This window comes from Podarcis erhardii (assembly GCF_964252035.2).
Source record: "Podarcis erhardii genome assembly, chromosome: 11".
NCBI classification, from domain to species: domain Eukaryota; kingdom Metazoa; phylum Chordata; class Lepidosauria; order Squamata; family Lacertidae; genus Podarcis; species Podarcis erhardii.
In genome coordinates, this window is record NC_138501.1 from 50,070,318 (window position 1) to 50,095,804 (window position 25,487).

Sequence of the window (25,487 nt, forward strand, 5' to 3'; positions counted from 1 at the left end):
AGAACTTAATTGGCCCCATGACAGGGGTGAAATAACAAGAGGGGACACAGAGTTGGGGAAATCTTTATTGACAGGAGTAGAAAGCGGGCGTGCCATGGCAGTAGGGCAAGGATCCTCGTCTACATTCCAACAGCCCTTGATGGCCCTGTATACCTGAAGAATCATCTCCAGAGAGCCAGTGTGGTGTAGTGGTTAAAAGCTATAGACTCGTAATCTGGGGAACTGGGTTCGTGTCTCTGCTCCTCCACATGCAGCTGCTGAGTGACTTGGGCCAGTCACACTTCTTTGAAGTCTCTCAGCCCCACTCATCTCACATAGTGTTTGTTGTGGCGGAGGAAGGGAAAGGAGAATGTTAGCTGCTTTGAGACTCCTTCGGGTAGTGATAAAGCGGGATATCAAATCCAAACTCTTCTTCTTCTCTTCTTCCACCTCTATCATTCAGCTCGGACACTGAGGTCCAGCTCTGAGGCCCTTCTGGTGCTTCTTTCATTGAGTGAAGTTACGGGGAACCAGTCCCCAGTGCCAACCATGGTACAGTGGTGCCTCGGGTTACAAACTTAATTAGATCTGGAGGTCCATTCTTAACCCCAAACTATTCTTAACCTGAGGTACGCTTTTGCCAGCGCACGATTTCCGTTCTCATCCTAGGGCAAAGTTCGCAACCCAAGGTAACTACTTCCAAGTTAGTGGAGTTTGAAACCTGAAGTGTTTGTAACCTAAGGTACCACTGTATTTGCAAAGCAGGCTTAGGATGCACACAGGTCACCTGAACCTGGACTCCCCCTCTCACGCTGTGGTAAGATGTGCCGTCTTTATTAAATCACAAAATTATTTATAAATTTGCATCTGTAGCTACAAGAAGCACATGCAGATTCAATGCAGATCTGCACTGGTTTTAGGAGGGATGATGAATTTCCTGTATTATCACAAGTTTGTTGAACTGTCGTGTAGCAAGTGACCCAGAGGGTCACCTAGTCCAAACTCCTGCAGTGCAGGAATTAAGCCATGGGTTGTTCTTTTTGTCTTGTTTTCTTCAGTTTTGTTTAGATGAGTTATAGGTGGCATGTTGGCAGTTTTGCCTGTTATATTCTTGAACTAAATTTGCTCGAGTTCCTTTGTTTCATCTTTGCTTTTTCTTTGTTGCAAGCTAAGAACAGGCAGGAGACAGCATTACTCTGGTGCAACTGTTTCGCACGTCACCCTCCCTGAAAGCAGATAAAATATAATTCCCCTCGTAAAGCCAAATCTTTAGTTTCCTGGCTCCTCTGGGCCCTGGGACCAGATGGCTTCCTCTCATTTTGGCTGAGATTCAGTCTGCGGCTTCCATTTTGGCCTCTCCTTCGTCTCAGGCTCTGGATTTTTATGTGGCAACGGCTCAAAGTGGTCAAATAATTGCTTGGAAAGGGCTGTTTATAGGCAGAAGTGGGCCTACTTCCACCAAATAATGCTTTGCAAATATTTTGTATATCACCATAAAGCTAATTAGCTATTTTTGTTTTGCATCTACAAGGTACATGCAATGCAGTAGAAGGTTTTCCTGGGATCTCGGTTGTTTTAACTGATTTGATTGATGTTGCAGAATTAAACCTATTGAAAAACCTATGTAAGATAATAATAATGAAAAAATCTGGGCATTTAAAATTGAACTGGCTTTGTGCCACAACTTTTAACACTTGGCTGATATCCAGATGTAACACAGGTGATATTTTTACTGGCATAATAACAATAACAATAACAATAACAATAACAATAACAATAACAATAACAATAACAATAACAATAACAATAACAATAACAATGATAATAATAATGATAATGATAATAATAATTATGGGTTGGGTTATCTGGTTGGGTTTCTCCTTTTGGGAGCTGCCCAGCCATTCTGAATATTAAACAGAATAATAAACAGAATAAAACATCAGACATTAAAAACTTCCCTAAACAGGACTGCCTTCAGATGTCTTCTAAAAGTCAGATAGTCATTTATTTCCTTGACATCTGCTGGGAGGGTGCTCCACAGGGCGGGTGCCACTACCAAGAAGGCCCTCTGCCTGGTTCCCTGTAACCTCATCTCTCGCAGGGAGGAAACTGCCAGAAGCCCCTTGGTGCTGGACCTCAGTGTCCGGGTAGAACGATGGGGGTGGAGACGCTCCTTCAGGTATACAGGACCGAGGCCTTTTAGGGCTTTAAAGGTCAGCACCAATACTTTGAATTGTGCTCAGAAACGTACTGGGAGCCAATGCAGATCTCTCAGGACCAGTGTTATATGGTCTCAGCGGCCACTCCCAGTCACCAGTCTAGCTGCCGCATTCTGGATTAATTGCAGTTTCCAAGTCACCTTCAAAGGTAGCCCCACGTAGAGCGCAATATTGTACTGTTGCAGTCTTGTTACCTCTACAGATACCCACCTTGGGCACAGAGGTTTTCCAGTAGCAGTCAGCGATGCTTCATCCATGCTTGCAGAATGCCAGCTAAATTTACTAGTAGCTATATATTTTTCATTTTAGTCCATGGTGATTTGTGAGCAATTATCTCTCTTTTCAACCCCTCCCTATTCATAGTATGTTCTTTCTTTCTTTCTTAAACAGACTGCCCACACCAGTAAAAATTAAATTGGCAACTTTGCTGTATTAATTTTAAAGTCCTCAGAAATATCGCTTTGCTCTTGTCCTGGTGACATTCATGAAATATTTAGCAGGGAAGGAGGAGGATTTCTTCACATTGTCAATGTATTTCACCAAAGAATGATGTTATGTTCCTGGCCCATCATGGCATATTTATAAGAAGGACCTCTAAGTCATTCCATGGCCTGGACACCAGGACATCAGGAAGTTATTATGTCAGGAGCATAGTTTGCCTCAAGACTTTCTGGATGTAGGCCCCGCTGCTGAAGACCTAGAGTTGAGAAACATCTACGGTAACTACCTTCCTTGAGAAGGGAGATTGGAAGAGATGTGAATCTGTGATAGATCACAAGCTTTTCATGGAGAAAATCTCACATTTAACCCCCTCCTCTCCTCAAGCTTCCCAGTTAAAATATCAGATTGTAGGTTGAATGATCAGGTAGAAGGAGAATGACCTCTGCGTAGGTCTCTGAAGACCTGCTGATGGCCTGAGTAGACAATACTGGTCAAGATTGGAGGTTGGAAGAAGTTAGTTCAGTGTCTGCTTATGAATCTCATATTATTTGTAGTATAACAATACGGTGTGTTTTTTTAATATCATCTGTCTAACAATGGTCCCGTCTGCATAAGACATTTAAAGTAGTACAGTAAAACCTCAGTTGTCAAGCGTAATCCATTCCGGAAGACTGTTCAACTTCCGAAATGTTCGACAACTGAGGTGTGGCTTCCAATTGGCTGAAAGAGCTTCTTGTACTCAAGTGGAAGCCACTTCAGGCTTTCGGGTTCCACTTACTTCCAGGTTTTTCCGTGTTCGGGAGCCGAAATGTGTGATAGTGGAGGCATTCAGGAACCAACGTTTGACTGTGTAATACAAATGTAAACAGTTCCCCAAAGAATCATGGGAAATCTAGTTTGCTAAGCTTCCTAGGAGTTTTTAGGGGACTCCCATTCCCTTCACAGAGCTACCGTATTTTTTGCTCTATAAGACTCACTTTTTCCCTCCTAAAAAGTAATGCAGGCTACACAGCAATCCCAGAAGCCAGAACAGCAAGAGGGATTGCTGCTTTCACTGCTCAGCGATCCCTCTTGCTGTCCTGGCTTCTGAGATTCAGAATATTTTTTTTCTTGTTTTCCTCCTCCAAAAACTAGGTGTGTCTTGTGGTCTGGTGCGTCTTATAGAGCAAAAAATACAGTACTTTTCCCAGAGGGAAGAGAGATTGACTCTGGCACATCCCAAGTATAAGGGAGCTTCCTATGATGGATAGATTGGAAAGGCAACTGCCTTTCACTCCAACCTTACAGCTGGGACTGTCCCAAGTTCAGCCTCTGGCATTTATATTTACAAAGGATCTCGGATTGTAGGGCTAATACTTTGGAGAGTCGCTGCCAGCCATAGCAGACAGATCAGGGCTAGATGAGCTAATGGGATAAGAAACTCCATGCATGTTGTGTTGACTATGGAGCCTAACAGAAGACCAAAAGAATGGGGATGGAAAGGTCTGAGGAACAAGCTTCAGCTTCTGGATCCTCTGTGAAGACAATGACATGTCCACGTTAGTGATGTAATAAGAGGCATGGGAGGCCTGTGGTCTTCCAGCATCAGAGGGCTGGGCTAGATGACCCTTTGGGTCCCTTCCAACAATTCTACAATCAGTCCCGGCCAGCATGGCCAATGGTCATGGATGTTGGGAAATATAGTCCAACAATACCAAGGGGATGGTGGTCACAAATTCCCTATCCCTTTGCTACCCTATCTGGATCTCCCTTACTGTGTTAGGCTGTGTGGAAGAGGACCATCAGTTGTTCTAGTCTACATGATTTCTGTGTAGGAAGTTTGGAGCTGCCATCTAGGCACTGAATTGAAAACTGGCCATGCACTTCCCCATGTTCCAAACCCTGCCCAGATCTAGTCAAATCTCCAGTTTGATTCACTGGTTTTGGCCGTGTAATTTTTTATACGTGGACAGACTAAATCAGACCATGTTTAAGTGAACTGGGTATTTTAATAAGCTAACAAAATGAGCCTTTCCAGTGATTTAGGTAGCTGATATAAACAGCCAATTCCAAAGACACTAATGAGTATGCCTTCCAGAGATAATGCATGATATTGATCAAAGGGATCAACTAATATTGCAAAAGCCACAATAAATAATTTCCTATGAAATGATTTTTATTTTATTTATTTTCACCTCTGAAATGTGCTTGGCGAGAGAGAAGAATTATGAACTAGGAGGAAGAAGAAGCTTGCATGTTTCGATTTCGGTTTCACATCACTAGCCCAGTAATTTGGAGCTCATGTTTATCTTTTATTAATTTCAAGTTATCCATGGTGCCCGGTGCCCATTAGGACTGCTGGAGAGGAAGGCGAGGAGCCCAACAGAAACAATGACAGGAAGAGCTAGCTAATTCTAGTATGGGCCCCAATTCTCCTCCCAGCTGAGTTCTGAAGGGCAACATTGAAGCACAGAAGGAGGACGCTAACAGCCTAGGCCACCCCATTGCATTGGTTGGAACTAAGAGAGAGAGAGATGATTTGTCAAATGCATCTTGCAGGCATTGATGAACAGTTGCTATAAAGGGGGAAAGAGCTAATAATGAGATATGACAGAACTAAGGGCAGATTAAATTTGGTGGGGCAAAGTCCCATGTAGCCCTAATTGACCAAACTCTACTGCAAGTTATAATCAATTACCTGTTTTGCTTTTATCCCATAGAATGGTCCATGGTCAAAGATGCTTTCCTCCAGATGTTCATGACACCTGGAGGAAAGTCATGTTGGCCATCCCCACCATAGCGTCAAAAGGAAAGTCACTGCTCACTGCCTTGCATACACCATTGTTTCTATTAGTACGGATGATTTGTGGAAAGGTTGAAGGAAGTCACTTTAAAAAAAAAAAATTGTGAAACATTAAGTGGAATATTATAGTTTGTTTTGTATTTTGATTTATGTAAGCCAATAAAAATTATGCATAAAAAAAAAAAAAATACACCATTCTCCAAATAGCAGTTCAGACTCACATTTTGCTTGTTTATCTGAATTTGACTCGGGGCTCCAGGTGGAGGAGAGACCCTGTGGAGGACTTGATGGAGAATGTCCTTTCTCTGTCTAGTAGTCTATCTGTTCTTCATGCAGGACATGAACACCTTCTTAAAAGTAAAAAGTTGGAAGTTGTGCAAAAGAGTTAACCTGGCGAAAGAGGAGATGGTCAACTGCAGTAATGGCTCGACTGGAGTCATTTAACTGATTGTGCTATTCAATCAATGCATTTTTTAAAAAACCAGAAACATAGAGATGCTGTGTATGCAATCCATTGGTGTGTACATGGGTGCTCTGAACACAGCCCATGGTGACTTTTGAGCTCTGTGCAGATGACCCATTAAGCAGAGCACAGAATTTAGCACTGCTGAAGCCAGGATGGCAGGGTGGTAATTCAAAGGTTGCTGTGGCAACGACGCTTAATTTCCAGCAGTCAGACAAAACAAAGGATGGTTTATAGGACAATTAATATAGGCTGTGCTCCATGTCTTCAGGCTTTCCGCTGCCCGAGGTAACGGCCATTAGTGGAGCCATAAACTATGTGATGATCTGCATCGCTGGGTCTCAAATGAAGACGTTTATTTTAAAATTTCATTCAGGACAATTCAATTTTGTTTTAGAAAAGAGAGAGAGAGAGATGATTTGTCAAATGTATCTTGCAGGCATTGATGAACAGTTGCTATAAAGGGGGAAAGAGCTAATAATGTGATATGACAGAATGCCCAGACATCCGTTGTCTTGAGGTGCCGACTTGGGAGATGAGTTTTCAACTGGTGCTTTGGGGTGAAGGCCCTGCCGACAGCCTCCTGCTTCTTGGATGACATGTAGATCCATTTTGGTATGCCCCAGGACTTGACTGGAGCATGGCTGTCAAGCCCCACCCAGAAAGAAAATGGGATTTTTGATTCCAAGGATTGGCCATTACATGAGACACTTGGTGCAATGGACCACTGCAGTGGGTTACACACATATGAAAATGTTCTGGGAACAAAATAAGACAGCAAAATGCTCTGTTTTGTTTTGTTTTATTTGAGCATTTCTATCTCACCTTTCCTCCAAGGAACTCAGGGACCTTTAAGACATTACCCAGAGCCCCCTCTCCAGGTCCCTCTGTCTAATAATGTGAGCCACTTACTACAGAGAACGGCACCTTGGCAATGAAATGCTCAGCTGCAGAAATGATCACCTGGTACTTACATTAGGATATTCCCTGTACCAAGTGAAGATCTTCTTGATCTACCAGGCCTTATAACTTGATCCTTGTTTATTTCCCCCCTTGTTGGGTTTTACTGCTGATTTATTGATCATAGGCTGCTTCGTATGACTTTGTTCTGCTTTGTGTGGATTTGTGCCACTTCTAAGCTCCTTTTGTGCGGGTGCAGTTTGTTGACTATTTGTCTTGAGTTGTTAATTGATTACATTTGCATTTATTAATTTCAATAGATAGATAGATAGATGATAGATAGACAGACAGAGATGCTTAGGTGAAAATGAGGGCTCCAGCTAACCCAGTTTCAATCTCTTAGAGGACATATTTCCTTGTCTTTCTGAGTTATACAGTGGTACCTTGGGTTAAGTACTTAATTCATTCCAGAGGTCCATTCTTAACCTGAAACTGTTCTTAACCTGAAGCACCACTTTAGCTAATGGGGCCTCCCGCTGCTGCCACGCCGCCAGAGCATGATTTCAGTTCTCATCCTGAAGCAAAGTTCTTAACCTGAGGTGTTATTTCTGGGTTAGCAGAGTCTGTAACCTGAAGCATATGTAACCCGAGGTACCACTGTAGTGGGATTAAGAATATCCTGCTGCATCACTCCATCTGGTCCAGAAATCAGTTCCCAATAGTGGCTAACCAGAAGCTCATTTGGAAGCCCACAAGGAGGCCATGTCAGTAACAGCACTCCCTGGTTGTATGTACCCAAGTTACTGATATTTAGAGGTAGGTTGTCTTAACCTGGCACCAGAAACATATTAGCACGAGTGCCAAATAGGCCTTGCTTGGGAAAGCATACCATCGGTATGGGGCCACAACCGAAAAGGCCTCTCTCTGTGTGTCATTGCCATTGTCTGACCCTCTCTCCAAGGAGTCATCCAGAGGTAGTCCCCAAATGATGACCTTAGGGTGCAATAAGGTTTGCATCAGGAGAGGCATTCCATTAAGCATTGGGTAATATCACATTTTGTTAGTTAAACCCACCAGTTTCATTTGGGCACTGAAATGTATCAGCAGACAGTGAAACAGTGTCAGAACCAGGGCTATCTAGTCATAGAATCATAGGGTTGTAGAATTGGAAGGGGACCCGAGAGTCATCTAGTCCAACCCCTGCCATGCAGGAATCTCAACTAAAGCATCCATGACAGATGGCCGTCCATCCTCTGCTTGAAAACCTTCCATGAAGGAGAGTCCACCACCATCCAAGGCAGCCCGTTCCACTGTCAAACAGCTGTTACCATCATAAAGTTCTTCCTGCTTAGCTCTCATCAGCAGCTTGGCTGCTGCATTTTGCACCAGCGGCCTTTTCCAAGTCATCCTTATAATCATTGCATAGAAGGAATGATGAGCTTAGCCTCATCCAGGCAGCAATAAGCAGGCCTGATCTACATGTGTTCCAGTAGATTGTGGGACCATCTCAGCGTAGCCTAGGGCCACCCAGCGCCAGGCAAAACACAAGAGGCATGGTTGATTCTCCTACATATATTGTAAACCACCATATGATCTTCTGATGAAGGGCAATATAGAAATTTAATTGATGGTGATACCTGTTGATCTCGCTTGGGCGGAGGGCTAGTTTGTATTGTGGATTTCCCAACAGACTGGCCAGTGCGTACCCACTTGCTAGCTTTCATTTGCAGTTCCTCACCCTGGGTTCTGCTTCACCTGACGAAGGGACTTCCACCAGTGAGGAAGCCAGTGAGGGCTACATTCCTTGTTGAGCAACCTTATAGCACCCGCATGTCAATGGCAAGGGGGAACAGAGGCAAATGTGGAGCCCCTGGGGCTGAGTTTCTGCTTTCATTGAAATTCTCTTATATCCCTACAATGAGAGCTCTGGGCGGAAGTACAGTGGTACCCCTGGTTATGTACTTAATTAGTTCTGGAGGTCCGTTCTTAACCTGAAACTGTTCTGAACCTGAAGCACCACTTTAGCTAATGGGGCCTCCCGTTGCTGCCGCGCTGCCACCACGCGATTTCTGTTCTCATCCTGAAGCAATGTTCTTAACCTGAGGTACTATTTCTGGGTTAGCAGAGTCTGTAACCTGAAGTGTACGTAACCTGAAGCATATGTAACCCGAGGTACCACTGTATTGTAGAACCTGGCATATAACAAATCAGCAGGGTGGTTAGAGACTTTGGATGTGGCCCGCAAACACCGCAGACACCATGCTTATGTAAAACAGACAAAGAAAGATTTAGTAGGCGAGCCGATAAGATATATCTAAAAGGAAAGCAAGTTTCAAAATTGCCCTAAGTGGGATAAATTGCTGTATTACTCTGGCGATGCACACATAAAAATGGATTATCTTAGAGGAAAGCAATAATATAGAGGAGATTCTTATTTAATAAACTTTCAGGGCTCAGCTTAGTATTTTGTACTAAATAACAATAGCGACAAACCAAGAGGATAGTTTCCGTTTTTAGATATTTGTAAATGTCAGGGTTTGATTTACTCTCCATTTCACATTTCTTTCTTTATTAATTTTCTATTTCATTATCAATACTGACACTTTGCAGCCCGGTGCTCAGGCTTCCTCCACAAGGACACACAAGGCATTGAATATAGCATATCAATCACTCTTCCTGTGTGACATTTTAGACTGTTACATTGCATTCTTGGACCAATTTGCTCATGGCATTCAACTCCTAGCTTCAAAAATGTGGAAGAGGAGCCATCCTTATTGTGTTTCCAGGTCCAATTCAATGTGCTCACATTTGTGTTTAAAGAACAACCCAACTAGTAGTGTCTCACATGTCTGAAAGACCATATACATCTTTACGGATCCTCTCAGGTGTTAAGATCAACAGAGAGGAGTACACTCTTGGTCATTCCACTACCCTCAAAAGTGCAAGGAATAGCAGCCTGGAAGAAGACGGTCTCTCTTGTTGACCTTAACATATGAAACTCCCAGTCCACAAAGGTGTGTCTAGTATTTTCATTTTATAGCTTTTGCCATATATTGAAAACTCACTTATTTTCTCTGGCATGTGAAAATGGAGATATCTTGCTTTGTAGGACCTATTTTTATTTTTGAATCTGAGGTCCAGCGCCAAGGGCCTTCTGGCGGTTCCCTCACTGCGAGAAGCCAAGTTACAGGGAACCGGCAGAGGGCCTTCTCAGTAGTGGCCCTGCCCTGTGGAACGCCCTCCCACCAGATGTCAAAGAGAAAAACAAATTCCAGACTTTAAGAAGACATCTGAAGGCAGCCCTGTTTAGGAAAGCTTTTAATGTTTGATGGACTTTGTTGCTGTTTAGTCGTTTAGTCGTATCCGACTCTTCATAACCCCATGGACCAGAGCACGCCAGGCACTCCTGTCTTCCACTGCCTCCTGCAGTTTGGACAAACTCATGTTGGTAGCTTTGAGAGCACTGTCCAACCATCTCATCCTCTGTCATCCCCTTCTCCTTGTGCCCTCCATCTTTCCCAACATCAGGGTCTTTTCCAGGGAGTCTTCTCTTCTCATGATGTGGCCAAAGTATTGGAGCCTCAGCTTCAGGATCTGTCCTTCCAGTGAGCACTCAGGGCTGATTCCCTTAGAAATGGATAGGATTGATCTTCTTGCAGTCCATGGGACTCTCCAGAGTCTCCTCCAGCACCAGAATTCAAAAGCATAGATTCTTCGGCGATCAGCCTTCTTTATGGTCCAGCTCTCACTTCCATACATCACTACTGGGAAAGCCATAGCTTTAACAATACGGACCTTTGTCGGCAAGGTGATGTCTCTCCTTTTTAATATGCTGCCTATGTTTTTCATTGCTTTTCTCCCAAGAAGCAGGCATCTTTTAATTTCGTGACTGTTGTCACGAAAATAGTAGTTTGATGAACTACTGTATTTTAATATTTTATTGGAAGCCGCCCAGAGTGGATAGGGAAACCCAGCCAGATGGGCGGGATATAAATAAATAAATAAATAAATAAATAAATAAATAAATAAAAACTATCCTGTCCTTTTTTCTGGGATAGTTTTACTCTTAAAAAAAAAATGTATGACTATTAAAAATCAATCTGTCACTTTCAGTTTCCCTCAAGTTCTCGATTTCCCATTCTTAAATTCAGTTCTTTACATTTCCCCTACAATCTTCATTTCTAAGGGCCTCACAAAAATTAACATTTTTTTTTTTTAAAAAAGGAACCCACAGAAGAACCAGTTTAGGTTGCAAACCTTGCCCCTCTCCCCCAAAATAAAAATGTGGTTCATTTGTTCCCATAATTTGGTCAGTTGCCCCTGGACAGGCAACTTGATTTAAGGCCTGACATTCTAGCAGCACATGGGACAAGCTCTCATTCCCATGATCAGAACCACCACATAGTTCAACATTCAAAGAGACCCAGGTTCTATCCCTGACCAGAGCTGGAAAAGCTCAATGGACCTACGACAGCTTTCTGCGATCCTAACATTACATATTAAACCAACTATTTGTATATCAAACCTGTTATTTGAGTGCTCAAAACCTGATGTTTCCTGAACTGAAGGAGTATATATGGTTGTTTATGCTTAAAATTCTACAAGGAAGGCTCAAGCAGTATGTGGGCCGAGAACTCCCAGAAGTGCAAGCTGGATTTAGAAGAGGCAGAGGAACCAGAGACCAAATTGCAAACATGCGCTGGATTATGGAGAAAGCTAGAGAGTTCCAGAAAGACATCTACTTCTGCTTCATTGACTATGCAAAAGCCTTTGATTGTGTCAACCACAGCAAACTATGGCAAGTTCTTAAAGAAATGGGAGTGCCTGGTCATCTCATCTGTCTCCTGAGAAATCTCTATGTGGAACAAGAAGCTACAGTTAGAACTAGATATGGAACAACTGATTGGTTCAAAATTGGGAAAGGAGTACAACAAGGCTGTATATTGTCTCCCTGCTTATTTAACTTATATGCAGAATTCATCATGTGAAAGGCTGGGCTGGATGAATCTGAAGCTGGAATTAAGATTGCCGGAAGAAATATCAACAACCTCAGATATGCAGATGACACAACCTTGATGGCAGAAAGTGAGGAGGAATTAAAGAACCTTTTATTGAGGGTGAAAGAGGAGAGCGCAAAATATGGTCTGAAGCTCAACATCAAAAAAACGAAGATCATGGCCACTGGTCCCATCACCTCCTGTCAAATAGAAGGGGAAGAAATGGAGGCAGTAAGAGATTTTACTTTCTTGGGCTCCATGATCACTGCAGATGGTGACAGCAGTCACGAAATTAAAAGACGCCTGCTCCTTGGGAGAAAGGCGATGGCAAACCTAGACAACATCTTAAAAAGCAGAGACATCACCTTGTCAACAAAGGTCCGTATTGTAAAAGCCATGGTTTTCCCAGTAGTGATGTATGGAAGTGAGAGCTGGACCATAAAGAAGGCTGATCGCCGAAGAATTGATGCTTTTGAATTATGGTGCTGGAGGAGACTCTTGAGAATCCCATGGACTGCAAGAAGATCAAACCTCTCCATTCTGAAGGAAATCAGCCCTGAGTGCTCACTGGAAGGACAGATCGTGAAGCTGTGGCTCCAATACTTTGGCCACATCATGAGAAGAGAAGACTCCCTGGAAAAGATCCTGATGTTGGGAAAGATGGAGGGCACAAGGAGAAGGGGACGACAGAGGATGAGATGGTTGGATGGTGTTCTTGAAGCTACCAACTTGAGTTTGATCAAACTGCGGGAGGCAGTGGAGGACAGAAGTGCCTGGCGTGCTCTGGTCCATGGGGTCATGAAGAGTCGGACACGACTAAACGACTAAACAACAAACATATGGTTGTTTGGTTTCCATTGGTGAGTTTCTCTTCTCTCTCTCTCTCTCTGTGTGTGTATGTGTTTGTTTGTGTGTTTAGGGATGCCATTTTAATCTTGCAGGTTCAGTTTCTGGCACAGATGTTGTAGTTCTGTTTGTGTGGCCCGTGAACCAAAATGCTTCTCCCCACTTCTATCCAGTTTACTTTAATTGGATTTGCTCCAGTCATCTTATTTACTAAGAGCAATCCCAGTCCTTTGAGTGCTGATTCTTATGAAGCAATCCACACAGACGAGGGAATTACCAGTATGTTTGAGAAATTCCAAAGTCTTTTAGGAATGCAACCCTTGAGGAAAACCCATGCTCTAAATTCCAGTCCAATTAGGACGGCATTCCCAGCAGCCACAAAATGTTGGCACACCGTTCCCAGAGGGGCAGGAGGGTCAGAAAGTCAAAAACGAATGGCGTAACTTGAGGAGGGGGCACTGAACAGGAAAACTCCAGATTGCAACATTTTGGGGTGACGATGACGATGACAACATAAGCTGGATGTACAAACTGATGCAAAAGGTAGCAGAGTTTACGAATGGAGACGGTGTCCAAAGGTACTCCCCACTGAAAGCAATGGGCAGCATTTGCATTATTCAGAAGTGCATTTATTTATGCTTGTGTTTCCTAAAAACTGTCTAAAACAACAAAAGCACATACATAAAGAACAATTCAAATCCAATGCAGATACCAATCAATCAATCAATTAATCAAAATCCGTAGAAATAAGGAAACAGCTGCCACACATCCCTATTTGTGACTTTGCTTGAAAGTTTCAGAACAATACTTTGTACACATTGTACAGGCATTCTAAATTAAGGTTCTCTCCCCCCCTTTCTTCCTGCCCGTTTTATAATAATCTGGAAATGTGTGCAAATCTAGAAATTACTACCTTGTACGTGTTTTCCAACAGAAGCTATCAAGATGTCATATTTTCACAATGCATCAATTTGTAAATGCCTTGACAATTATTTCTCTGCTTATTATTTATCACGCCTTACCCTCTCATAATGTTGAAAGAAGGGTCTCTTTTGCTGGTTAACAAGGTATAATAGCAAGATGTTTTCTTGATAAATGGCATGGCATAAATCAGGTTATAGTGCGCACAGTGAAAGAGTTTTCCATAATAAAAGGCTAACAAATAATAACGCCATACGCTTTATTGGATTTCAGTTGTTACCAGAGTTGTTCACATTGATATGCGACCGCAGATGTTTCTTGCTAGTACTGGAAACCACTGACGCTGTAAACTACAAATCCCAAATCTCCTGTATTGCACATGAAAGAACCGGCATGTCAGTTATTTCCTTCAACAAATCATCTAAAGTGAAGAAAACAACCACAACAGCCTAGAGGAACATTTGGGGATAAAAGTACAGAGTTTTGGGCCAGACTTTGGTCTGGCTCTCACAAAGAACATATAGATGTTGGTGTGTGTGTGTGTGTGTGTGTGTGTAGAGACCTGTGTCCGGACTCTGCAATTTAAAATGAGGTGTAGGAAACTGAATATCCACACACATAGAAAACTACATGTCAGAGGGAAAAGCTTTTCCCCCCTGCGTACTACCAGGTTGAGTTGCTTCTAGCAGACCAAGCCAGGAAGGAATAGGTAGAGTCGATTCATTACCCCCAGGGGTGGGGAACTGTTTTCAATTTGAGGATCTTGTTCCCTTCTAGGCAAGCATGCAGAGGCCACACGCCCATGGAGGGCGCAGACAGAAGCAAAAATGTATGAAGGAGCAAATGGAAATTCTACCTTTGCACAACAGGCTAATTTCTACACACACTCCTCTCTTCCACCTGGAGAAACAGGAGGCATTATTGACATTAGGATTATAGAACTACAGAGTTGTAGATTTGGGAGGGACTCCAAGAGTCATCTAGTCCAACCCCTTGCAAGGCAAGAATCTCAGCTAAAGCATCCATGACAGACGGCCATCCAACCTCTGCTTAAAAACCTCCAATGAAGGAGAGACCACGACCTTTCAAGGGAGTGTTGAACAGCTCTTACTAGCAGAAAGTTTTTCCTGATGTTTAGTCGGAATCCCCTTTCTTGTAACTTGAACCCATTGGTCCATGTCCTAGCCTCCAGAACAGGAGAAAACAAGCTTGTTCTCTCTTACATGTGACGGCCCTTAAGGTATTTGAAGATGGCTATCATATCTCTTCTCAGTCTCCTCTTTTCCAGGCTAAACATACCCAGCTCCTTCACTCATCCAAAGATGCATGGAGTTTGAAGCAGACAAAGTGAGGTTGTCACTTTGTGGTGGATTTCTGAGGACCAGATGGGGGGGGGGGGGGCTTGAGTGTCACATTTGGCCCTTGGGCCTGAGCTTCCCCAGACCTTTACATATACTGAAGTGCAGGCAGGTCTGGTCCAGTCAGGGCACAAATAAGGACATTGGACAGCTCCTTATAGACCCTGATGCAAAATGGTGCTTCAGTTCAGAGCTGGTGCTGCCTGCGACCTCCTCAAGCTGGGCAAGACCTATTTTGCTCACAGAGCAGAGAGGATACATGGAGACTGGGGTGAAGGAAGCTGAAAGGCAGTGCCATCCTCCACACTGGATGTAAATAAAAAGGCAGGCAGGTGGGCACCTGGGGGCAGATTGAAGTTGGTGGGCATCATTCCACTTGTCCAAATGGAGCAGCCTCTAGTCTAGTGGAAAATGCCATGCATAGTTTAGTGCTAGACAACAGAAGAAGAGGAGCCAAGAGGAACATTGTGCCACCAACAGCAGTCCCCCAATATTTAGAAGAATTTCACTCCCCCCTCCCAACCAGTCCCCCCAGTACTTGGTTGCTTCTGTCATGTCACAGACACACACACACATCCCTGCTCTTAAAGAGAGAGATCAGAAGAATCTTAATTTGCACCAGCCACTGGCCATAGCAATAAAATAAAATACAATGTACTGAAGATAGAGCTAAATCAGGCATAGGCAAACTCAGCCCTCCAGATGGTTTGAGACTACAACTCCCATCATCCCTAGCTAACAGGTCAGGGATGATGGGAATTGTAGTCCCAAAACATCTGGAGGGCTGAGTTTGTCTATGCCTGAGCTAAATGCTTAGCTATACAAAATACATTCTAGACGTTTATATCAGTACAAATGGCAGAGTTAATAAAAAAACTGAGGAGTGTTAAAAAATTAATCAAATAATAGATCTTATTCTAATTGCTCCTGTTAACTTATTTTGCTGTTTTTGCTGTCACCTGATTATCTTGATCTCCTAAAAGAAAAGACACAATAGCAATGGTTAAGCAACCTGGTATGGATAGTAGTAGAGGGGTAATAACCGCCTCAACCTGCTCAAATAATTTTGCAGTGTCAGATTGAAACACACAAAATTCAGGATGTCTGTGCCCTGGCAGATGTGCCCCTATTGGGTCTTCCAGTTGTGCCACATCACATTCTGTTGAGCAATAAAATAACACAGAAATAAAAGTGGTAGAGATTTCATATCCCTAAAGCAACTGCTTATTCAAGGGGAAAGCAAATTTGCTCGCTTAGTATTAGCATAGTCTCACCTGGCAAACTAGGGTTTAAAAAAAGAAAAGAAAAAGAAAAATTCGGACAAAGGAAGCATCTAGGCAGAGGGGAAAGTATGTGTGTTCTGACAAAAAGGGTTGCATAGGGCCACATCTTGTCAAAGACATATCAGCAGGTCTGGAAAACGAAGTTCCAAAGGGTAGTATAAAAACTCTTGATAGCGGATTCCTTTTCAGGAACAAAGATTTCTCCGGCTTGATAGAAATTCAATGGCACACAAAAGGCCTTTTTTGATGTCTGTTCCATCTGATAAATACAATGACTTATAGCAGGAAGTGCTGAATGCTGTGGATGTGTGCTACCTGATTTTGTTAGCTACAGAAGAGGGCTGCCTAGGAGATAAACATCACTTCCTCCGATAAGTTTTAATTTTCTCCCCTTTCTCTTTGGGCTCTCTCTCCCTTTCAGCATTTGAAGAGAAAAAATAAGAGGGGGGAAATCAAAGCAGACTGCTGTAGAGCACGCTGTGGGGAGAACAAAAATCAAGGAGTAGGTGGAGGAGGAAAATCTGAGATGATGAAAAGTTTTCTGATAAAAGGCAAACAATGATACTGCTGTCTAATTAATTCTGTCTGTCTGCCTGTCTTCTTTATACAAATATGGTACTTATGCATTTATGCACACCTAAATGACCAGGGTTGGTGAAAATTTGCTCTGGATAAATGTATAATAGGGAAAAGATTTTGATCCTCAAAGTTGTGAGTTCAAATGTGACCTCAGCTTTGAAGCTCCTAGGTGGTCTTAAAGCAAACCATTTTCTCAACCTCCCACATGCCCATATCTAATAAAGGGGTGACATCTGAACCTTCTTACCCCATTTCATTCATAATTGGACTAGGCAACTGAATATTTCCTCTCTGGAAAATAGCTTGGCTTAGCTTGAGCCAATTAAGGACCACAATCAGGTGATCTTGTGCTGCTGATGAAGTCGCTGGGTGAGTACTGGATTCTGCTCCTTCTGTCCATGCTCATAATCCATGATTTACAATCCAGGCTGGAGAAGAACTTGGAGATTTTTAAAATTTGCTGAAATTCGTAGGCTAAATCATCAGAACATAAGAAGCTGTCATATACAGTGGTACCTCGGGTTAAGTACTTAATTTGTTCTGGAGGTCCATTCTTAACCTAAAACTGTTCTTAACCTGAAGCACCACTTTAGCTAATGGGGCCTCCCACTGCCGCTGTGCCGCCAGAGCACGATTTCTGTTCTCATCCTGAAGCAAAGTTCTTAACCCGAGGTAATATTTCTGGGTTAGGGAAGTCTGTAACCTAAAGCGTATGTAACCTGAAGCGTATGTAACCCGAGGTACCACTGTACTGAGCCAGACCATTGGTCCACCTGGCTCAATACTGTCTATAGTGACTCACAGCAGCTCTTCAGGATTTTGGAGAGAGGACATTTCCATCCCTAACTGGAGATGATTGGGATTGAACCTGGCACCTTCTGCATGCAAAGCAGATGCACTACTACTGAGCTATAGACCTTCCATGGAATTATGAACTCTGGCAAGGTCACTAACAACAGCACTGGCTTCCTTTAAAGGGACGGAGTTGTAATGGTTCCTGAAGTGATGTCTGTGAAATGCTTTGAACAATCTGTAGCGTTAAATGTTTGCTAAGTCATATGAGAATAGATTTCTACTACAGGAGCTGTTGCCTTGCGTGGCATTAGCCACAGCTTGTGGGTGACAAGTTCAGCTCTTGAAGAAATGGTCATGTTAAAACACTCAGTCTATTTCTGGGGGAAATGAGAGCCCTAATGCTGGAAAATGTGACAGCCAGTTTTTTGACAGATTGCCCTGAGCCTGCCTGTGATCTCCCCAACCGAGGTTGACTCAGAAGAGATCAGAAGCATGGAATTTGGCAGGTGGTGACTTGAAGCAAGTACACAAACCCTTGTCATTCTCAGCTCTGCCTGCCCCCCCCCCCAATCCTTTGCATTCAGGATGCTTTCTCCTTCCAACAGACAAATCAAATGCTTCTCACTCACACAAGCACACCAGTGGAAAGAGCCAGCTTTCAACACTTTGCAGTTTTCATCAGTACTAAAATACATGTTTGCTAATATTCAAAATCTGAATCAGACTGAAGGCCATCTGGCTAAAGCAGGGATCGCCAACATTCAAATGGAGGACTGTCCCCTTGTCCCATCCTAGTCAATGCCATATCCTCTAAAGCAGGTCCTTTATTTACCTTCTTAAAGGTATGCAAGTACGAAAGCATTTTTTAAAAAAAATACACCATTTTTTTTTGCAGCCCTCTTCCAATCATCAGTAACGTTGGTTGATGGCATTGCAATCAGCACAGCTTTATAGATTACAGATAATTTCGAAAATGTGCAAAATGCTTTGGGGAGAAATCGACCCTTAATCACTCTCCTTGATGACTGATGCTGAGATCTTCACAGCTCATGTTAGACACGGACGCCATCCAGGGATGCTGTAAGGTTATCCACGTGTCTTATGTGTTTCAGCCCTGAGGCCACTGTTCCTGAAACATTTTTTTTTAGCATAATATTGCCTTAAACTCCCCCATCAATCCTGCCCTCGACAAGAGGAAGCTTTGAGGGATAAAATGTGAGGAGTAAAAACTGTCACTCCTGAACCAGGTCGGCAGATGTGCGTGCCTTTCCTTAATCTTTGCCGTGTTAAATTGCAGATTGATTTAGTGGTTTTAAACCTGGTCTGTATAAACAGTGTTAAGTCCATGATTGTTGGTGCATGGCAGCCAATAATTGGAAGGGCAATGTTTTCTTGGTTTGCAAATCAAATGTGAGTTATGGGCTGCAATCCTCCCTTCCCCCCCTTTTTTTTCTTTTAAGATGGCAATTAGCCTGCTTTCTTTCATAAAACTCCCTGTCAGAAGGGTTGGTTAAATTGTTGCTGGGGCTATGCAGCAAAAAGAGAGAGAGGAAGGTAAGAAATTTCCAGGGACTTTCCAGGAGAAAATGAGAATATTGGTTGTTTCAATAATAATAATAATAATAATAATAATAATAATAATAATAATATATTTATACACCCATCTGGGTGGCAAGCCCAGCCACTCTGGGCGGCTTCCAAAAGAATATTAAAATACTGTAATACATCAAACATTAAAAGCTTCCCTAAACAGGGCTGCCTTCAGATGTCTTCTAAAAGTCTGGTAGTTGTTCTTCTCTTTGACATCTGGTGGGAGAGCGTTCCACAGGGCAAGTGCCACTACTGAGAAGCCCCTCTGCCTGGTTTCCTGTAACTTGGCTTCTCGCAGCGAGGGAACCGCCAGAAGGCCCTCAGCACTGGACCTCAGTGCATAGGCGCCGACTCCATGGGGCCTGAGGGGGCCCGAGCCCCCTCAAAAATTCGTTTGGGGGGCTCTGCCCCCCCAATAATTTAAGAAAATTATTAGTTATATTATGCTTTGTAAAATCACAAAATTATGTTGGTATTTTTTATTTTCCTTGTTTGACGATAGTTACCTTTTAAAATACATTCAGTAATGAGTTAAAACAAAGCCACTCCCGATCTAGAGAGGGGGTGGGGTTGCGGGCTCTCGACCCATCAACAATCTCGCGGGGCTGGCGTCAGCCCCGCGAGAAGCGGGGATTCCCCCTAGCTCATTAATATTCACCGCCCACGGCGGCAGCCAATCGGCTGCCGCAAAGGGCGGGCCCTCACAGGTTCACTTAAGGTCGGGGCAGCCCGGGGCTTGCCCCTTTCGTTCCCCCAGCAGCAGCGGTTTGGAGGTCTTGCCCCCCCCCCAATATTTTTTATAAGTCAGTATGTGCCCCCGCCCCCCCCCCCAATATTTTTTATAAGTCGGCGCCCCTGCCTCAGTGTCCAGGCAGAATGATGGGGGTGGAGACGCTCCTTCAGGTGGAGCTGCCTTAGACCATTGTCCATCTAACCCAATGTCATTTACTACTCTGACTGGAAGAGGACCTGCAAATTCTCACACAGTGGGCAGAACCTCAGCTGGGTATGTTTGTGGCATTGCAAGATTGCATACCATATTCCCAGTGCCACCCCATCCTTTCTCTTAGGACTTTCTATTTCTCTCTAAATCTCTCTATTTCTATTTCTATGTCTCTGTCTGTCTGTCTGTCTGTCTGTCCATCTCTCTCTATCCCAGAAGTAAGCCTGCCAGGGGTCCTAATTTGGCCCAAGAGGCCATTTTCCCCAACCTACCCCACCATTTGACACCATATGTAGGGCAGGTAGAGATGTGGCTGAAAAGGAACTACCAGGAGTCTTAACATAGAATTATAGAATCTTAGAGTTGCAAGGGACCTTGAGGGTCATCTAGTCTAACCCCCTGCAATGCAAGAATCTCAGCTAAAGCATCTATGACAGATGACCATCCAACCTGTTTTAAAAACCTCCAAGGAAGGAGAGTCCACCACCTCTTGTGGGAGTCTGTTCCACTATTGAACAGTTCTCACTGTCAGAAAGTTTTTCCAAATATTTAGTTGGAATCTCCTTTCTTGTAACTTAAGCCATTGCCTCGAGTCCTACCTTCAACAGCAGGAGAAAATAAGCATACTCCCTCTTCCATACAACAGGCCTTTATATATTTGAAGATGGCTATCATATCTCCTCTCAGTCTCCTCTTTTCCAGGCTAAACATACCCAGCTCCTTCAACCGTTCCTCATAAGGCTTGGTTTCCAGACCCTTCATCATCTTGGCTGCCCTCCTCTGCACACGTTCCAGCTTGTCAACATCTTTCTTAAATTGTGGTACCCAGAATTGGACATAGTATTCCAGGTGTGGTCTGACCAAGGCAGAATAAAGCTGTACTGTTCCTAATCTTGATCCTTCCAAACTTTACTCTCTTTTCCATGATCCAGAGTTAAGGCAGGATATAGATCTCAACGATAAAGGAAAGAGAGTTAAACCAGCCTGGTTTTTTCATAGCTAATGAAAGGCAGCCAGGCTGAAAGAGTAACTTTAAGAGAAGCTTTGTACCAATTATCATTCCACCTGCGGCCTAGAAAGCCTCGTCATGGCAACCCCTCTGCCTTTAATAACTGGTGGCTTATCAAGGGGCCGAGAGCACTGATTGCCGCGGCTGCAGGTGTGGCGTGCGCAGGAAGAGATTTATCGTCTCCCTACTTCGGAGACCAACCTCCAAATCTGCCAGACTGATTTAGCTGCTTTACTTAATGATAACTCTCTGAGCAAAACACACTTAGGTAGGGAGTTTGATGCTGCTCTTGACCAGGTTTGAAAGTGAGGCACAACGCACAGAAGCAGGGAAAGAACACAGTTTATTTGTTAGCTGTGATTCCCGCATGGCAGGAACGTTGGACTTGATGACCCGTGAGGTGACATCCAAATCTACAATTCTATATTGCTGTGAATTTGGGGGGGTCAGTCTGGATAACACCCTGACCCTTTCAAAAACCTGAGACCCTTTATCAGTGTGAATGTTTAACAGCAAACCTGCCAAACCAGCCTCTTTGTCAAGGTTGTGGCTTTGGCTAGCTAGTAAGGTACCACAAATTAGCATATTCAAAAAAGTTATTCCGTGCAATAGAAGCAAATGGGGAGGGGCTTTCACAACCCCACCTCCCTCGGCTATCTAGTACCTAGAAGAACAAGAGTTGTATGAGGGACACCGGTGGCACTGTGGGTTAAACCACTGTGCTGCTTGGTCTTGCCGATTGGAAGGTCGGTGGTTTGAATCCCCGCGATGGGGTGAGCTCCCGTTGTTCGGTCCCAGCTCCTGCCAACCTAGCAGTTCGAAAGCACGTCAAAGTGCAAGTAGATAAATAGGTACTGCTCCGGCGGGAAGGTAAACAGCGTTTCCGTGCGCTGCTCTGGTTTCGCCAGAAACGGCTTAGTCATGCTGGCCACATGACCCGGAAAAACTGTCTGTAGACAAACATCGGCTCCCTTGGCCAGTAAAGCGAGATGAGCGCCGCAACCGCAGAGTTGTCCGCGACTGGACTTAATTGTCAAGGGTCCCTTTACCTTTACCTATGAGAGAGTTAGAAGCTGGTGAATGAGAGAAACAAATGTCTTGCTCTGTGCTGCATCCCAAGTTGTGACCAATGGAGAAGCAAGATCTTTGGGGATTGTTAATTCTGTGAGCCCTTCCACCCTACGCTCATGTTGTATATACCATATGTGTAAATAAAACCATGTAATCTAACGGCACCAGATTCTCCGCTGACCTTCATCCCAAGGAAAGTAAGTAAGTCCTGGGTAAGTCCAAGCACCTCTGAAGTCGCTTATTACTTGGAACTGGGGGAGGCATGCAACAACACCAACACACACACAATATCCCCAAAGCACAGTTAAGGTATTGATTTGTTTGCTGTCTTGCTTCCTCCCTAGGTGATGTAGAAAAATGCAAGCTCCTGTCAAGTGGGACCCAGAGACTGGCAGTGCCTGCCAAGCTGTGCCCCATTCCTGGCATTCCCCCCCTCCCCTGCGTCCTTTTGGTGTGCAGGAGCTGACCTTAGCACAGCACTAGCTGTCTTAAAAGATGGCAGGCCATCCATCACTGCCTCCGCATGCTGTCAGCGTTCCATTTAATCTCACTTGTAATTTTCAGAGGAGAGGCTGGCAAAAGCCACAACTGGAATTTTAATGGGGTAGCCAATAAATATTTCTCCACTTTATGAGGTCACGGGGCTGCCCAGAGTAACCTGAAAGCTGAGATATTTCCCCAAAGTTTTAAACGGTATGCTCCATGTGAAATAAATTGGACGCATAAAAGGCAGTGCTCGGGGCAGATAAAGGAAAGCATACTGCTTTGTGCATAGCATAGTTAAACTATGGAACTCATGGCCACAGGAGGCAGCGATGGCCATGGAGCTAGATGGCTATGAAAGAAGGTTAGACAAATTCATGGAGGAGAGGGTTATCAGTGGCTACTAGCCATCATGGCTGTGCTCTGCCTCCAAAGTTCGAGGCAGCAATTCATCTCAATATCAGTCACTGGAAACCAATGGGAGAAGAATGTTTTCTTATGCTTGCAGGCTTTCCATAGACATATTATTGGCCACTGTGAGAACAGGTTGCTGGACTAGAGGAGCCATTGGCCTGATTCAGTATATCTCTTTGCACACACTTATATTCTTATGTACAGTGGTACCTTGGGTTACATACGCTTCAGGTTACATACGCTTCAGGTTACAGACTCCACTAACCCAGAAATAGTGCTTCAGGTTAAGAACGTTGCTTCAGGATGAGAACAGAAATCGTGCTTCAGTGGCGTGGCAGCAGCAGGAGGCCCCATTATCTAAAGTGGTGCTTCAGGTTAAGAATAGTTTCAGGTTAAGAACGGACCTCCGGAATGAATTAAGTACTTAACCCGAGGTACCACTGTACAGTAAAATGGCTTTTTTTTTAATTAAAAAAATTGACATCCTCTCTATCTTCCTATATCATATTTTACTATTATGTTTGTTCAATTTATTATTATATTTCTATCCCACCTTTCTTCAAAGGAGTTTCATGCAGCATTCACCACTCTTCTCCCCCTCCCCATTTTTATCATCAGAGCTGGCCTTGTTAGGTAGGTGACTAACCCAAGGTCACCCAAGTGTAGCTTCATGGTCTCCCTGGTGTTAGTCCAACCTCTACACCACACTGGCTCTCAAGGTGGTTTCCAGTTATGAAAATGGTAGCCTAGATGAAGCTAAGTCCATCTGAAAGGCACTTCCAAGACTTTCATGATTAGGACTAGGTATATGCTGTCATTATTGATATCCACCTTGGGATGCTAGAATTGGAAACAGGGGAAGAGGGAAGACTTAAGCTTAGAAGGCAGGGATTGACTTGTCAAGTACCCCAGAGTCTAGGGGACACCTTTTGTGTTGAGTGGTCATGCTACTGCCTCTGTTAAGGTAGTGTTCACCACTCCTTGAACTTTCACTCCAACTAGCTCAAACACACCATGGTGGGTAATGGCCAAGGGAATATGTTGTTGACTGTACCTCTGTAAGTACCTGGTCCATGTCTTCAGGCCTCTTTGACTGAAACTGATGCCAAAAGATCAGGGGAGATGTTGTGTTCAATATTAGAGCTTCAAAAGACGCTGTATTTTAATACTTTGTTGGAAGCCGCCCAGAGTGGCTGGGGAAACCCAACCAGATGGGCGGGGTATAAATAATAAATTCTATTCTATTCTATTCTGTTTCCAGGTCTATCTCCAGATGATTATATGAATACTGAATCCAAAAATAGTCTACAAAAAATATAGATTGTCCCCAACCATAGCAGGAATACTTTGATATCATTTGTTTGAATCTGACTTGGCTAGACCTACAGTCAATCTCTGCTTGGGGCTTACTTCTGTGACAAAGACCATCTTAATTTTGTTGTAGGTCTCCCGAGAGGAAGGTGTCAACCTGGCCAGACAGTATGCTTGCCCTTTCTTTGAGACCTCTGCTGCCTTGCATTTCTACATCGACGATGTTTTTCACAAGCTGGTGAGAGAAATCCGAAAGAGGGAGAAGTCTCTGCCTCCGGCAGATGGGAAGCTGAAGAACAAGGACAGTCTGTGGCAGAAACTGAAAGGATCTTTGAAGAAGAAGAAGGAAATCCCTTCTTGATGGTGGTCCCCATGCAGTTAGCTGCTGTTTTTTGGGAACTGCACAGAACAGTTCCAGAAGGCATCATCTTATGCAGTCTTATTTTTTCAGGGTCCCTTTTATGCAGCACCAGCCTTCTAACTTTGGGTAAGATTCTGTGCAAAGTGGGATACAACCCCTCCTAGTGTGTTAGTAAAGAGAAGGTTGTGTTGCATTTAATATGTTTAGTGGAAAGAAAAATGCACTGTGAATGTCTCTTATTTCATGGACAGTCATGTTCAGGTATTTTATGTATTTATTTCTAAAGATTAATGGTCAACTAAGTCATACACAAAGTTAGACCCATTGAAATCAATAGAATGTAATTCCTTCAGTCCTTATTATTATTATTATTATTATTATTATTATTATTATTATTATTTCAAGGAGGTCTACTCTGAGCATGACTAAGGTTGGAAGTCAGCCACAATTCATATCCCACTCTTCATCATAAATCGACCTCTGTGTTGGTCACAACATACACCTACATAAAAGCAAACCAATAATACATTCACAAGACAACTACTTTTACTATAAAATCCAATGTATGGAGCTACTCCATCTATCATTTGTCTTCACTGCAATGGCCAATGCTGTTAACTCAGAAGACCTGGCGGAAATGAAATGCATTCGCCTGGCACTAGAAACCAACTAACCTTAGCACCAGCTGAACAATGGGGGAAAGACTAATCCAAGCTAAGGTGTCACCATCAAGCTGGTCCTC

General features: G+C 43.6%; 1 protein-coding gene and 2 long non-coding RNA genes across 4 annotated transcripts in view; 2 read left to right on the plus strand and 1 right to left on the minus strand.

Annotated features, from left to right (window-relative positions):
- The window catches only part of LOC309352913, a 911,067-nt gene that overhangs the window by 375,364 nt on the left and 510,216 nt on the right, over positions 1-25,487 (plus strand). The window lies entirely within an intron of this gene.
- The window catches only part of RIT2 (Ras like without CAAX 2), a 268,996-nt gene that overhangs the window by 157,485 nt on the left and 86,024 nt on the right, over positions 1-25,487 (plus strand). Inside the window, exon 5 of one of the 2 annotated variants that reach the window (XM_081881676.1) lies at positions 24,518-25,088. The exons of the other annotated variant lie outside the window; for it this stretch is intronic. Within the exon in view, the coding sequence (XP_081737802.1) occupies positions 24,518-24,745 (228 nt within the window). The 3' untranslated portion in view covers positions 24,746-25,088. Of the gene's footprint in view, positions 1-24,517; positions 25,089-25,487 lie in introns of those variants that run through there. 2 annotated transcript variants of the gene reach the window in all.
- LOC309352895 overlaps positions 1-25,487 on the minus strand; it is a 553,927-nt gene that overhangs the window by 68,920 nt on the left and 459,520 nt on the right. Inside the window, exon 2 of the long non-coding RNA XR_014161455.1 lies at positions 10,221-10,563. This is a non-coding gene — a long non-coding RNA (uncharacterized lncRNA). The remainder of the gene's footprint in view (positions 1-10,220; positions 10,564-25,487) is intronic.